The 16,148-nt window shown below is 49.6% G+C and overlaps 1 protein-coding gene across 5 annotated transcripts in view; it reads left to right on the forward strand.

Moving 5' to 3' along the window:
• Positions 1-16,148, forward strand: part of LOC135907150 (trypsin-1-like) — a 119,992-nt gene that overhangs the window by 75,507 nt on the left and 28,337 nt on the right. For 3 of the 5 annotated variants that reach the window (XR_010565908.1, XR_010565909.1, XM_065438802.1), the window contains exon 1: positions 5,927-6,043. The exons of 1 other annotated variant lie outside the window; for it this stretch is intronic. Coding sequence is in view for 1 of the 4 variants with exons in the window: in XM_065438802.1 (XP_065294874.1) it covers positions 6,006-6,043 (38 nt within the window). In the remaining 3 variants the exon portion in view is untranslated. Of the gene's footprint in view, positions 1-5,926; positions 6,044-6,064; positions 6,168-16,148 lie in introns of those variants that run through there. One more of the 5 variants, XM_065438804.2, reaches the window with a different exon arrangement.

Here is a 16,148-nt window from a genome sequence, read left to right on the forward strand (position 1 = left end):
AAGCAGTGCAACGCCACGGATCTATATCACGGCACAGATTGCTCTTTGACTCACACAGTTGCTGCGGGAAATCCCAGGCAGGGTGGCGCGTCGCAACGCGCCGCCTTTGATACTCGTGAGAGCGTCCACGAAACGACCGTGGCTGCGAGCGCAGTGCGTCACAGCCGTCCGCTTCCTCATTTCTCGCGTTGCCGATAGCGATCTATAAATACGCTATTCGACGAAACCATTCATTTCGTTCTTCGGGCTCGGACATGGAGCGCACTCGACGCCTACCTTCCCTATGGGTAATTGGAAGAACTGTCCTGAGATTCCTTTTCTTAGTTTTTTTTCTTTGAGATCCCGTGACCCACTGCAACGAATGCTGTCAGACAAGCTGCTCCGACCCGCGGGTGCGTGTTCCGTGCGCCAGCTCGCATGGCAAGGAGTCCCTGCATGGTGCTGTTCGTTAGCGATGTTGCACGCGGTCGATGTAGAAAGTCGCGCACATACAGTGAAGCACCGGGGAAATCAACGAAGGGACCGCGTTTTTGGTGGGCTGTACATACGGAGCGGTTATAACGGATTTGAAATCAGTGAGCTCCGTCGGCGATACTGCATGCACGAGCTGAACGCGCAGCCAACGCTACACCAATGGACTTATGCGGTCGTTAGTAGGAAACGCGCGCGGTACGCTAGCCACGACGTTTAGCTAACGCGCACGACTGGGACTCTGAAGGTCGCGTGCTGCGCCGCGAACACTAACCCGCTGTCATGCACTTGCACAGGCAGCAGGTGCGCCGACAGCATGTGATTACAGAGCGACGGTGCGATGCCCTGTTAGACAACGTTGTCACGGCGCTCGAAGCGAGCAACGTCGCAAATAGGAACACTTACCTACCAAGGTTTATTTTTAACTTTTTTTTCTTCCCGTTTCACTACGTCTACAGGTGCAGAGCTTGCGGCTCTCCGCGACGCGCTTCATGTGATAAGTGCTGAGAGTGCTAGGAAATAGGCAGTCTTCTGCGATTGAAGGCCGGCCTTGCAACGTGTGCAGTCGTTTCTCCGACATGGAACTCACGATCAGCTCACGTGAGAAATCGTGGAACTTGTCCCTCACGTAGGAGAAAAAGGCCATGATATCTATTTTCAGTGGACAACAAGTCATTGCGTTATCATAGGAAATGATGAGGCAGATAAGGCAGCTCGGACGTCAAACCAAGAAGACCGCTGCGTCCCCATTTCTCTCTCAAAGAGCGACGCCGCGAGACAACTTGGCAATCTAACTCACAAGATCTCCTTAGCAGAGTGGAATACCGCACATGCAAGGCGCGCAAGACTGCACAGACTAAACCTGTCACTTCAACTCAGACCTCCGGCCGGCCTGCACCGACGCGAAGCGTCTCTTATGTGTCGGTTGTGGCTTGGAGTTGCCTTCACGAATGCCTACTCAGTACTAATTGGAATGGCTGATAGTCCTACATGTGATGTTTGCGGATGCGAGGAGAACATTGACCACTTATTGTGCCATTGTCCTCAATTTCAAGCCCAAAGACAATCTTTGTCCAACGCATTGAGGAAATTCGATGATCGTCCTCTGAGTGAACAGACAGTATACTAGAGCACCATCCTCACCGATCATCGGCTCAGAAGGCAGTGAATGCACTTTTGTACTTTCTCAGAACTTCTGATTTACGAGAGCGGCTTTAACTCAAGTACTGTCCGTACACGTATCTACACCTTCTCTCTCCCTTCTCTTTCTTCCCCTTCTTCCTTCCCCCAGCGTAGGGTAGCCAACCGGACCCTTGACTGGTCTACATCCCTGCCTTCCTATATTCCTCTATCTCTCTCTTTTTTTTTCTACCCTACCCGCCGTCGTTGCATAGTTGCTATGGGGCTGTCTGCTAAGCACGAAGCCGCGGGATCAAATCCCGGCCACGGCGGCCGTATTTCGATGGGATCGGAATGTGAAAAAAAAACGTGTACTTAGATTTAGGTGCACGTTAAAGAACCCCAGGTGGTCCACAGTCCCCAGTTCATCATAATAAGATCGTGGTTTTGGCACGTGAAACCCCATAAGTTTTTTTAACCTTCTATGAGCCCAGAGAAGTGCCCAGAGCTCACTGGTGCTCTGGGCTTCTCGCTGTTATGCATTTTTTTTTACGTTCTTGCCATTTTCGTGAAAGTCATTTCATCAAGGATGAGCAAGAGATGTTCCCACGACCACTTGAACAAGGTCAGTCGTCTACTTCGTCGCTTATTTTTGGACGACGTGCCTTTGGAAGCTCGGACCAGCTCGATTCCTGGGAGAGCTCAACGCCAGAAGCCATGGACTCTGAAAGTGAGTACACCGTAATCATGGGCCGCCGCATGAAGAAGATGTGCCGTATGTCGACTGAGGCGACTTCATCGCATCAGAGTGAGCAAGAATCCTTCATGGTTTCTTACGTGCCGCTCTCGACGTCACACAGCATGAACTCCCTCAGCAGGCAGTTTCTAACGGAATATTTTGAAAGTGTGGCCCTTGGGCAAATTAACGAGATCAGGATCAATGCTCGCAAGACCATCCTGACAATACATGTGGAAAATTCCGCAATACTTGAGAAGTTAAAGACCATTCCACATGTAGTTAAGCGCAATCCCCGTCCGCTCCTTTATTACTTACGGGAAGGAGTCAACAACTGGAGTGATTTCCGACGTGGAGCTTGAAATCAAGCATGCGAACCTCGAGAGTCTTTTGAGGTCATCAGTGCGCATTCTTGAGATTCACCGCTTGGGGAACTCCCGATGTATCAAGTTAATATTTGCTTCTTCGACATTACCAGCGTCTGTCAAAGTGGGCTACGTTATACCTCGAGTACGACCATTCGTTCCGAGGCCTATTCAGTGCCGGAAATGTCACAAGGTACGACACGTGAGCGCTGTCTGTAGAAGCTAAGCCACCTGCTCGCGTTGCGGCGGAGAGCATGATACCACCGACTGTGCGGCCTCCTCATTTAAATGTCCCGGCTGCACTGGCTCTCACGAAGCGACTTCGAAGGAATGCCCGAAGATGAAACAAGAGGTTCGTATTCTTCGAAAAATGCCAAGAGACCAATCTTCACGTAAAGAAGCTGTTCAATCTCTTCGTCAAAGTGACCAACGCTCGCGACAGAACTTAAGCATCACAAAACCATTTCAGGAGAACTACCTAGCGTGGCACAGGTGCCACGACCACCTCTGTCTGTGCGTGAATCGAGGACTGTAACGGCGTCTACTGATAATTCAAGGCCGACGAGAGCACGCGGCAAACATTCACCTCCACCGGCTGATACAGACACGGAATGGCCTTTGCTGCCCTCTAGGCCCACGGCCATGCCAGCGGGTCCTAGTGGTCCCTTGCACCATGAAGCCAAGAATTATAGGCCCAATGAAACCGGTGACACTAAGGGCACGCAAGTAAGTGAACACAATGAGAAGGAGAGTGTAAAAAAAAAATTCTGAAGCACCTAGTAGAGTGAATGCGTGTGATTCTCGGTGGTCTCGAGACACCGGCCGCTAAATGTCCCCTACAATGGCTCGCCGTGCTAGAGCCGCTTATCGCAGGTCTTTATATGCTATAAAGATTTTGTTTGGCGCTTGTGCTGTTCACGCAGGGGAGGCCCACACGCCAGCTTCGTCCTAGCGCCCCTATTTTTAAGTTCACTTGAACTGGTGACTACAGACTTGATACGAAACCTGATAGTGTCTTCATGGATGACATTTGTGAATGTTTATCATCAGAGTGTTGAACTTGCTTTCACCTTTGCGCAACCCTCTTGCTATGTCATCATCATCCCTCGTCACACCTTTATGTCCCCGTTCCCCCTCCCCCTATGCAGAGTAGGAGGCTAGAGTGCCTTAGCTCTGGCCGACCTCTCTGGCTTCTTTCAATTAAATTATCTCTCTCTCTATGAGCTCAGTAACACGCGTCTACAGCGCTGCTATAAGCAAAATACACTCATTAAGTTGGTGGGAGAGGACGGGGCACTTTGATTACTAAAATGCCTCACCCAACATACGTAGCGAGCAACGCGGGCATAGAATTGCCTAAAGTTTCAAGAGTTTCAAGCACCGTCAAACTCTGCAACTTATGCGACTCTACGGCATATATCGCAATTTATGAATTGAGGCCGTCCGTCAGGTTTGCCCAACGCCTTTTAGGTAGCACAAGGCAGGTGCACTTAGATCGGTGGCGTCATGCTATACCTTGTCCGACTGCCACAGAATCTAACGGGGACGCTCCCTAGCAAGCCGCGGTGTTTTTGACGTCAACGCTTTCGTCACGCCGGGCTTGGCAATGTAACTTTCGGTCCAAGAACCATGGATGGCGTCATAAAGCGGAGTGCGCAGGCTTGCTATCTAGGAGGCGTTGGTTTTCAAGGCACATCCAGTTGGAACGAATTTTGAATGTGACACCGGTTTGGAGATATGCTCCGTCAAACTTGCGGTAAAGCTGCACTGTAGTTCAGCATACCTTTTTTGTTGCGATAGCAATTATATGGACACTTTTGCCGTTAACGTCACCGTCGGCATTGCCGCGCGGCTCCGCGTATATTCAGGTATTTGTATGCTACATTGCTATCCATGCCGTATATGCGGGTTATATTGCTGCACTATTCTATCACAGACGTTCCTCATACCAGGTCTTACGTTCCTGACTGAATCATATTTCAGAATTTTGAGAACGGCAGCCCACACGCAAATGTCATGAAACGTAACATTTACAGCGGATGTCTTTTACCTTAAATCTTCTCAGACTATGAAATGTTAAAAGTGCAGAACAACATCAGTTGTCGAACCTGGAAGTGTTGTAGCTTTAGTATCGCGGCTCTTTTCGGGCAGCTTAGTGGCGTCTGTGCGATACCATTACAGGCCTTAAAACTTTTAAGAGCCACGTCGCGTTTGTGGGACCCACGTAGAGATAGAACACCGTCCAAGAACATCAAGTGCAACCATAACGCAGTCAGTCCTTCGCCCTCAGGAACAAATGGACAATTTCTTTAACATAAAGCACCGTTTTATGCATCGAAGCATTAAAATAACTCGAACGTCCATGTATTTCGCCGCACACACTGGGAATGAATTTATCTCGCACTACGCTATTCACCGTGCTTGCTAATCAATCGGTGCTTATTAACACGTACTGCCACGGCCACCTACCCTTCTCCAATGCCCGTGAGCCGCCATTTGAATATACGAACCTTTTCCTCGACGCCCACCTCTGTCCCATTACGACAGTCGCTTGCAGAAGGACGCAACTCCAAAAGACCCAATCGCACGCCTGAGGACCCACGTAACGGCACGTAACACGCACATTCTGTCGTCCCACATAGGAGGCTCGGCAAAGGAGCATCGCAAAAAAATTATTTCGTCAAAAGAGAGAGAGAGAGAGAAAAAAGAAGAAAGAAAGAAACAAAAGGAAGCAAGGCAGATATAGCTTAGTGTGAAAGCCGACAAGACAAGCCGTGACGACTGAGGACAAGCGAGTGTAAAGCACCCCTAAAGCTATTTAACGGGTCAACGCGGCGTATAGAGCCCGGGCAGACAAAGGGAAGCGATAAGCCGCCGTACAGAAAGTCCAGGCTCGGAAGCGCTGCGGAAAAAAAATGTTGAAGCACATACACACGTATACACACGCACACACGCACACACAAAAAGACGAGCTATAGAGGAAGAAGCGAAAGAAGAGACGGCACTCGAGAGAGCTGGTTTCAAGACGTCTCTTGAGGAAAAGTGAAAGCCAAACTAGGCCGATTCTCACTCAGCGGAAGAAAGGGAAATGAAGAGAAAGAAAGGTCCAGAGAAGAACACTCTAGCACCGATAAAGGAGTGGCGGGGCTGGCCGCGGAGTCAGCGTAAGCTTTCGCTTATTCATGACTACGTGTCCGCGCCGCTTCTCTCGTCCGGATTCCGATAAGCGATGCGAGGCGCCCAGCAGGGAGAGCCTGGAAGCCGCGTTCGTCGGAGCTGCCCGCTGCCTTTGAGCGCGGGGCGACGCGACCCGAATGCACGCGCGACTGCTGGCGCTGAATACGTATGTGACGTGAGTAAACAACCAGCGGCTTGGTGAATGTCCACACGCGAGCGAAATTGGTGACGAGTGGTTAGTGTTGCGTTAACTGGCGCGTGAGTGAAAGTTGCGTGCGGCAGGTAGACGAAAATGAAAGGTGAATGCCTCTGTTGACTTTCCAAGCAGTGGTTGTTTCGTGACGCGTTACGACGTGCGTATGTGTGTGCGAATGTTTGGTAGGTTCGCGTGTATATTAAAAAGCTGCGGCTTTAGGTTGAAAATTTCCTGGTGAGGTTAGGCCTGGCTGGATGGCCTTTCTGACTACAGTTAAATGGACGCTATACAGTAAAGAGCAAGACTGAATCACTTTACGCTCGTAGACTTCTTTCAAAGTTCTACATTCATGCACAGGGAAGGAAGACGTATTTATGGAAAAAGCGAAAGCTGTAGCTACCCTTGCTTTAATTTAACCTCAGCGCTGACTCGTCGCTGTGACGTCACGGATTTCAGAATAACTTTCTCCTGTTTGATCCGTCTACGCGCAGGAAAATCTGTGTAAACTATAGTTTCGGCTTTTTGTTCCTCTAATGTGAGGGCTTCTAATTATCAGTAAGCCAATAACTATAATCCCCACTATTGGCGTCAAGTTCCATGACGTCATGGCAAGCAAGCAGCCGGAACTTTAGAGTGGCGTACTTGTATTTCGATTTTGCCTCTTTTCTTGTTCGCCAAGCCTACTCCTGAGCTCCCACAAAAGTTATTATAGAGATACCGTCGGTTTTCTGTTGACATTACGTTACATTCAATAGAATGTCTGTTGAAATGCAGTTGAATAGCGCATATTGTTCGTGTAAGGAATGAAGTAGCCCGTCTTGCTATTGCAGAAGCATTTTTTTTTTTTACTAATACAACTCAACTTAATTTTTCTCCTTAGTGTTCCTTCAACAACTTACAGATTAAACCTGTCAGATTAAACATGACATTACGGACGAAAGAATTTACAGATTGAACACGCCTGCTTTTGGACGTGATGCTCCCGTGGCAGCGCGCCGAAATAAGCTTAGGGACGCTGGCAATCACGATAAGTTCATAAAAGAAATGAAATGTTCATCCCTCCGAGATCTTATTAAAGTTTTGCATCCATCCATCCATCCCTCCGAGATCGCGGTCGAGGTGTACTGGAACGGAGCGAACCGCTGTCAGCGTAATGCACAGCCCGAGCACGACAGCTGATTTATGGCTATGCGGGAAGGGACAGGCGGTGCCTGCGATATAGTCACTTACACTCTCCCTTTTCACTGCGCTTGTTATTTCGGCAAGTAGTCTCTGTCTCTTTTCGCGTATTTTCTATGTCCACGCTGTTTAGTAACTCTTGGTTACTTCACTATTAGCCCTGCATTTGTCCGCATGAGATCTGCACCACCAGGTGGCTGCACCCTGCAGACCGTCCCTGTTTGCGCCTCTGCTCATCCGGTAGAACGCCCAGTCCGCTTGCGTTTACCGGAATACCAGACACGCTCAGACTTGCTAATTAAAGGCATAATCGGCAAGGCCTTTAGGAATAAAGCTGACTTCATGAGCTTCGCCATTTTATCGTCGACTGGCTGCAGAGCTAATACGCCTTAAATGTGCCCGGCGTACGGTTCAGCTGGTGTTTGGGCCCGGTACGAAAGTTTCTTCTCCGCTGATCGCTCGCGCTGGTCTGACTTCCCAAGGAGCTCCTGTAGTTTTTGCTCGCAGGTGTCCCAACTGGCTAATTCCTCATCGTATGTTGCATGCCGTCTGTAGCTCTGTCTCTGGCTTGTGCAACTGCAGTTATAGCGCACTTGCTGAAGAAAGTTGTGCTCGTAATTCTCGTGCTTTGAACTTAACGCTTCTTTTTTTCTTTTGTCATACTGACATGTTCAAATGCAGCCCCCCCCCCCCCCCCCCGTACAGTAAAACATTGTAATTCACTGCCCAGTACTGTTAGTTCCTTGCCATTAAATTAGCATTTAGTAGCTACAGAAGAGTACTTTTCAAGTATATAATTTGCTTTACCCGTATTATTTTCTTTTATTCTTTGCTTGATTGCTCCTCTGTGTTAACGGTTCAAATATATTTGATTTTGCTTGCGTTTGCCTTGTTTGTCTTAAGTTACTGTTCTGTTTCCGCCCCCCCCCTCTTGGTATAGCCATGAAATAGGGTTGCAGTATAAATAAATAAATAAATAAATAAATAAATAAATAAATAAATACTCTGCCTGCACCAAGCCCATCACAGCACCACGACGTTCCATACGCCACCTGCGCATGACACCTTTTGGTGAAGCCCCCGTGCCGCTATATCATGCAATTTTGGGCGGACCAGCGTACTTTCACGACGTCTCCGCTGTTAGGTAGCTGCCGTGGTAGCCTGCTTACAATGCGACAGAGACGAGGCCAGAAAGCGTCATGACCACCGCGATGTTATTGATTCGCTTCACCTGAACCTTCCATAGATGGCGCATATATTTCCAAATTAAAAGATAGGGGTCTTCCAGTTTTGCACGAATGCTATTTGATCTTGAAGGTCTCGTGGCGTTTCCTTCCTTTCTTCTTCTGTGTTTTTTTTTTTGTTGTTGTTGTTGGTAGGTCAGTCGGAAGTATTTACGGAGACAACTTGCTTGCACCAGCGGAAATTCCGCAATCTCTGTATCGCCTGTATATATGGGGAAGCCACGGCGTAAGCACAGGGTCGAGCGTGGAGCTCTGCATGCTCCGCTCTCACGCAAAAAAAAAAAAACAAAACAAAACGCACTTGTCATCGTGACAGAGCGGTCTCTGTAATGTGTTTAGTGCGCCCAATCGTTTCCTTCTATATATTTCCCTTCGTCAGTACGCGCTGCCTTCGCAACCACGACAGGAGAAAGGAAACCACAGTGCACAACGAAGCCACGAATCTTCCCGAGAGACATGGCCTCCGCGCGGTCGCAGACTGCGCTACTTTTCACGTACATACAGGCTTTGCAGTATAGTGCCCAGTGATGGGGGATCGCTTGAGAAACAAGGTCACATTGCCGCAGTGTGGTCGGACGACACGCTGGCCGCAAGAGCCTTCGCGACGGCCGATAAACGACTCGCCCACATTTGTACGACACGCAGACACAAAAAAATGTATTTACATTATAAGCGCGGCAGCCCCCTGACCGGCGCGCTTGTTCACTGCGAACTTCTCTCCTGACTGCGGACACTGACACAGGTCGTACACCTTGCACCACTCCGCTCTGTTGTTCGGTGGTGGGCGAAGAAGGCCGCAGCCTTGAAGATGCTAGAGAGAGAGAGAGAGAGAGAGAGAGAAAACCTCGAAGCGAGAGGTAGAAAGAGACGAAGCCGGAGGCAGCTAGCGCACAGGCGTGTACTTCTATCCCGCATGCCGTGAGGCCAGTGTACCTGACCGCCTGCCGCAACTATTTTAAAACCACTCCGCGCTGTCCATCAACGAGAGCGGGACGGGAGATATGCTAGACGGCGGCGAGACAAGCGGCGTGATGCACGCCCCAAATCGGCGTTTCTGGGACGCCGCGAAGCGCGGGCTTTCACTTTCTCGTCCAGCCTGCTTTCTCCGGGATGAGGAGCAAGTGGAAAGAAATGTAAACATTGCTCTTTCTCTTCTTTGTTTCTCTCCGCTTGCTTTCTTATTTTTGTTTTGTCTTACTTCTTTATTATTATTATTATTTTATTGTGCTATCCGTTGCACGCTGACAGCTCCTGATGCGTTTCGTACGCTGGACACGCCAGCCCTAAACGAGAATGCAGGGGCGATGCCAGGGTGGACGGTGCTCGAGTTTCTTTCTTTTCCCCGTCAAATGCGAGCCTTCGTGGCCGAGTTTCAAATAATCGAGATACACAAAGGCGGCGGCCGGTGGAATGGCACATGGATGCGTCGGTACCTTCCATCTGTCGAAATGTTATCCGGACACTTTACTTGATTTCCTTTACTGAAACTGAAGGAAAATTCAGCGTCCCGAAAGAGCTCTCACCAGCTGCTGACACTGTGCTCCATATTCAATGCACTACGCAAACAGTTAAGCACTCGCGTTGTGTTACTCTGGGAATTCACATTCCTCTCCCGGCACTGTGCTAATGCGCGAGGTAACTGCTCAACACTGTGGACAGTGGCACGGCGGAAGAGGCTGCTATTGCCCTAGCCATCGTACACGCTTCAACCATGCCGGCGCCGGATGGACCTATAACAGTGGTCACAGATTCTCAGACCGCCTGCAGGACTTTGGCACAAGGGAAGGTGACACCCTAAACACACCGTATCCTTACATCATTACACCCCACAGCGTTACACAGGGTACGTATCGTCTGGACACCTGGACACGCCTCTCTCCATGGTAATGAACGCGCTAATGCGGTAGCCCGAGAGCTCGCTAACCGGGCGCCATTGGAAGAGCTGTCCAACCCAGACGACGCACCGACAGAACCAATGACCTACACTGAAACTCTACAATATTACAGAGACACCAGGAGACGCTTCCCTCCACCACATAATTCCCTTAATCGAGAAGATGCCGTCGCGTGGCGACAACTTCAAACTAATTCATTTCCCTGCCTCTTTTATCTTCACCTCTTCCACCCCACACACAAATCAACGAAACCTGCCATTGCGCATCTGAAAGAGGACATGATATCATATTTCAGTGGCTGCCGGGACACTGTGGCATCGTTGGTAATCACCTCGCCGATGACGCTGCCCGACGTGCCCAGGCTGGCTCACCGACACTCCTTATACCTTTATCCAGAGTCGACGCTGCAAGAGAGCTTCGCAGTCTCGCTCGTGCAATCACGTTAGGTTGCTGGCACACACCACAGAACTCTAAGTGTCGTTTACACGGCCTCGACCCTTCACTGAAACTTACATTACCAGCGAACCTTCCACGACGTGACGCAACACTGCTGTGTCGGCTGCGGGTAGGAGTAGCATTCACCAACTCCTACAGCTACCGTATTGGAATGGCGGATTCACCAATGTGCGCTAAGTGCAAGTGTGAAGAGACCATCAGTCACCTTCTGTGCCACTGTTCTCGCTTCGATAATCAACGTGAGACTCTCCAGTGTGCCTTAAATAGACTGGATGACAGGCCATTTACGGAAGCGAAGATCTTGGGAGCCTGGCCTCACAGTTCCTTGGCCCAGAAAGCCGTTCGAGCGCTTTTTCGCTACCTGAGGGCAACGGACTTGAGTGCCCGGCTATAGACATCCTACACTTAAGTTCTCTCTCTTCCTCTTTCATTCCCCATTCCCCTCCCCACGTGTAGGGTAGCAAACTGGACTCAGTCTGGTTAACGTCCCTGCCTTTCCGTCTTCCCTTCTCTCTCTCCCCCCCCCCTCATACTGTCCCTATTGTGGAGCAAAACCCACAGTATATCATTGCACCTGGGAATGCCCACACCCTCCGGGCTACTCCCCTATTCCTTCACCTTCCCCTTCCTCCTGGGAGACTGCGCTGACCAGCTCAGACCCGCAAGAGCAGCGACGGCTGATCCGGCGGGCACGCGGAGTGGCGCGAGCCAATGGGGCCCTGAAATAAGGGCTCCACCCTGCGAGGAAGTCGCCCAAACTGATGATAAATAAATGTTTTCTCTCTCTCTCTCTCTCTGCTCAGACACGAGAGAATTGAAAGTGGCACAGCCATCTTTCTCTGAAGGCCGACACTGTTGTTCACTAATTTCTTAGGCGAGTTTTTGCAGCAACAAGTGATCTCCGCTAATTCTTTCCCTTTGCCCCTCAATGCATTTCCAGAGCGCAGCCTGCAAGCGAAAACAGCTCACCACAGGGTTTGGTCGCCACCGGTAACAACGCACATTAAAGACCCGTATAAATTGCGAGAGGAAACGACTTGTCTAAGTTAAAGAGAACCTCAGCGTACCATGGACACGGCCCCGGTGGCACTGCGCACGCGCAGTCCCCCAGGTATTCTACGCAAGGCAAATACCGTCAGCTAAATCGAGACCACCCGCCGTTTTAACCTCCGTGATTTCACAGCACTAGAGTGAAAGCAAATGTACTGATTGGTTGTTCTGAACATCGGTACATTGAAGTTAAACCGCAGCCTTTCCATGCATTCCGCATGCACGTATTCTAGAAGATGCGCAGCTGAACACCGTGGCGGAGTTGGGCGCAGCAGTGAAGAACCACGAAACCCGCTCACCTGTTGTTTCAGGAATTCGTCAGCGTTAGTAGCGTGGGCGATCACATCGAAATTATGAAGATTAGTCTAAAAGTTTAACTCGTTGAATTGAAGTATTTCTTGATTGTAGAGTAATTACACGGACACTGCTCGCACCGCCATCGTGCTGTCAGGGCATCAACAAGCCACGCGAGGCTTGCGCGCTAAGGGTTGGAAAGAGAGACGGGAGAATTTGAAAATTTTCGAACAGCAATCGAATACGAGCAGTAAGTACCCAATATCGACTCAAACATTGAATAGTAATTATCGAATATCGAATCGGATATCACCTAGTCAAGTGCAGGCGCATATACGCATTTAAAACAGCAATATGTATTCCTATATATAGTAAGATACCACGCCTGAACTGGCTAGCCCAAAAAAAGTCAGCTACCTGTAACGGGCAAAGAGCAAGATTTAAACAACAATGGGGCAAAAATTCTCATTAAAAAGCTGCACGAACAGCCTTCCAATATCAATAGAGCCTGGTTGCAAACAGGCTTCCCAAGAATGAATGGCTGCTATATGGAGTGTAGCGTTACAAAAGAAAACATAAATGGTCGACTACAAATTATCAGAAATTCTGGACAGAAAAACTAAAATACTGCTAAAGGACTTAATGCCCCGCCAACTCATGTAAGATGTCCCGCTGCAAAAGGCAGAAAAAAGGAAAAGCATAGCTGGTAGTAACGCAAAAGATAAAAATGCTGCATGAATAAACTGCCAAAAATCCTAAATCACAGACAAAAAGCAAAACTCACAGGTTATCATGTAAACTTCGTTGCGTAGTGCAAATTGTTTGCTATATGTTTTGCATCCTCATTCTCTCGTCATCATCACCCGTCGTGCCCCTCTTTCTTCCCTCTTTCTTTCCCTCTCCCCCTTCCCCCAGCGCAGATTAGCTGGTTACAGGAATGTACCTCAGGCCGACTTCTGTGCATTTCGTGTCATTAAACCTTTTTCTTTCTCTCCGCCGCAAAACCGAATACAATACTTGGATTATCTATTTTGTTTCTACGCTTCCTCGAAAGCTTTTGTGGTTGTCTCCTTTCTGGTAATTCCCGATGCTGCGGTTTAGCAGACGGAGAACAGCAGCAAGACTTTCAACAGTCGGTTGTTGCGAAATATTTGGTTGGTTGAGTACATTCGAAAATACCAAATAGTTCATTTTTTTATGTACAAATACGATCAGTTAGCGTGCAATAATCGATTCGTATTCGAAACTACCGATATTCGCCCACCCTTAGTTAGAAGGTCTCCAGACGCGCAGGATCGAGACGCGCACGACGCCTGGCTGCAAAAACGACGAAGCCAGAAGCACCCACTCACCTTCAGGCTTTCCCTCTGTCGACTTTATACAGCAGACGAAGGCAGCGTCCTGTCTTCCGATGCTGGGCGCATGCACGAACACTACGGCGTTCCCGCTGTGCAGCTCTGTGTGCATATACCACACCACATCACACAGAGTGGTGCGAGCGGAAGGGACAGTACACGTGACGCTACCAACACTGACGGTTTTCCTTCGGTCTCCGTGCATGCACCATTCAGGTGCGATGCATATATTGTCACGTATAGTGACAATATATAATAAGAATAAGAATGGGCTGGGGTGCGTTTGGCAGGCATTCTCAGATCATGAACAGCAGGTTGGCATTATCCCTCAAGAGAAAAGTCTATAATAGCTGTGTCTTACCAGTACTCACCTACGGGGCAGAAACCTGGAGGCTTACGAAAAGGGTTCTACTCAAATTGAGGACGACGCAACGAGTTATGGAAAGAAGAGTGATAGGTGTAACGTTAAGGGATAAGAAAAGAGCAGATTGGGTGAGGGAACAAACGCGAGTTAATGACATCTTAGTTGAAATCAAGAAAAAGAAATGAGCATGGGCAGGACATGTAATGAGGAAGGAAGATAACCGATGGTCATTAAGGGTTACGGACTGGATTCCAAGGGAAGGGAAGCGTAGCAGGGGGCGACAGAAAGTTAGGTGGGCGGATGAGATTAAGAAGTTTGCAGGGACAGCATGGCCACAATTAGTACATGACCGGGGTCGTTGGAGAAATATGGGAGATGCCTTTGCCCTGCAGTGCGCGTAACCAGGCTGATGATGATGATGCTGATAGTAGTGACGGTGAAGAAGGCGGCGCAAAGCTGTAATTGACGAAACTAGCGTTTTACTGGGCGAACTTGTGCCCTCGAAAGCAGGCTACGCTCAAAGAACAACGAAAGCGGCGAACAAAGTCGGCTATCGTCGAAAACCTCATCAGCGGGTCGAGCGCGTCGGCTTTTATGCATCAGTCATCGAAGTTTCCAGAGTAATCGCTGGTGCCCGCGTGTCTTCCAGAAAGTTCTACATCATTCGCGTTGCGCGATGAAATCAGATTACAGAAGTTCCGGCGATAACATACAGCGGATAGAGCCGTCGATAACTTTCGAGAAACTTCCGATACATGGAAGCGCGTCCTCCGCTGTGCGATAACATTTGTTAGGCGGTGAAACGCGGTCACCAGATGAAGATAAACAACTACACGTGTCAATATCAACGCCGGTGGCGGTGCTCCTCGAAACGTTCGTGTAGAAAGCCTCCATAGATGCACGTACAAACGCTGTTTAAAACAGGGAGAGTACGTGCGTGTCAAAGCTCCCTACGCCTGCGTTGTGAGACGCCTGGTAGCCTCTAGGGTGCTTTTTCTGGTGAGCATGCAGTAGTTGCCTCGCTTGCTGTTTCGTGCAACGATGTCACCCCCCGCCTATTCATATACAGGGTGTCCCAACTATCATGCACCAAGGTTTGAAAAATATGCAAATGCCACCTGGCTGGACATAACCAAGGTATAATGTTGTTTGCCGTCGCTTGGACATAGTTTGATTATTACTTGCATTTTATCTAATTACATAATTACTCCTAATGAATTAATCAACTTCTCAAATATTATAATTCGATGAAAATTGTCAAAGGTAAAATTGTGGAGCAACATCAAGAACTCGACAGAGCTGTCTGTTTCTCAATATGTGCTACATAGAATTGTTTTTCCGAGCGTGAAAGAAGCCCTCAAATACACACGCAAAGTGCCTCGAGTGGGAGACGCGCGGAAATGTTGCGTGCAATTATTGCGATAGGAATTATAGGGCCGCTCGTGGTGCATTCACGCCGTCGGGGCCGTCGCCTTCGTGCTGTGTGGTCATGTTTACGCATGCGCGACCCGCTCGTCGAGGCAAGAAGGTTCCCAGAGAAGCGAACTGCGTTTGGAAGCGACGAAGCCGAGAGGACTCGTCGTCCCGCTGCGCTCAATCGGATATTAGCGTTGCTATCGAGCAGCTATGGGCATACTACACGGCGGTGCATACACTGGTCTGTGCGAAACCGACAGCCATCAAGCGAAACCTGTGTAATCCTTTCTTTGCCGGCTGACAAACGCTGACTGCGTTCCCTCGGTGTGATCTCTTGCACCATCGAAGCGCCACGCCGGCAACACGGCTGGCGGTGCCCCTCGCCAATTTTATACTATCGTTTTTTCTAAGCTTCGCTCGCATCTACAGCGTACAGCCAGCGCGCCCGCGGTGTTATCCCGCCTAGACTTTATACAGAACATCACACCGACGCCGACGGCGAAAGATTCCCGCTCGTGCAGCTCCAGCCAATCCGCGGCAGCCAGAACGGACAGCCCACCGGGTGGCGTACTCTTACAGGGCAAGTACCCCGCGTTCTCGCCTCGCAGCCTCAGAAAGCGCGCGTCCAACGCGTCTGTTCAGTTACTCGCCGGTGTGCACCGCGCGCTCGCGTCTGCCAAACCATGCGCGTCAACCCCGTCCGCGAAAGGAAACGCAGTGGAACGCCTTTCGCGCGCCCCCGGTGAATGCCACACGGGACCGTGTCGTCGCGACGCCCCTTAGCGGCACGCTCGGCGTTTCCCCGCCTTCGGCCGGCACCCCCGAAAAAAA

This window comes from Dermacentor albipictus, chromosome 4, assembly GCF_038994185.2.
Source record: "Dermacentor albipictus isolate Rhodes 1998 colony chromosome 4, USDA_Dalb.pri_finalv2, whole genome shotgun sequence".
NCBI classification, from domain to species: Eukaryota; Metazoa; Arthropoda; class Arachnida; order Ixodida; family Ixodidae; genus Dermacentor; species Dermacentor albipictus.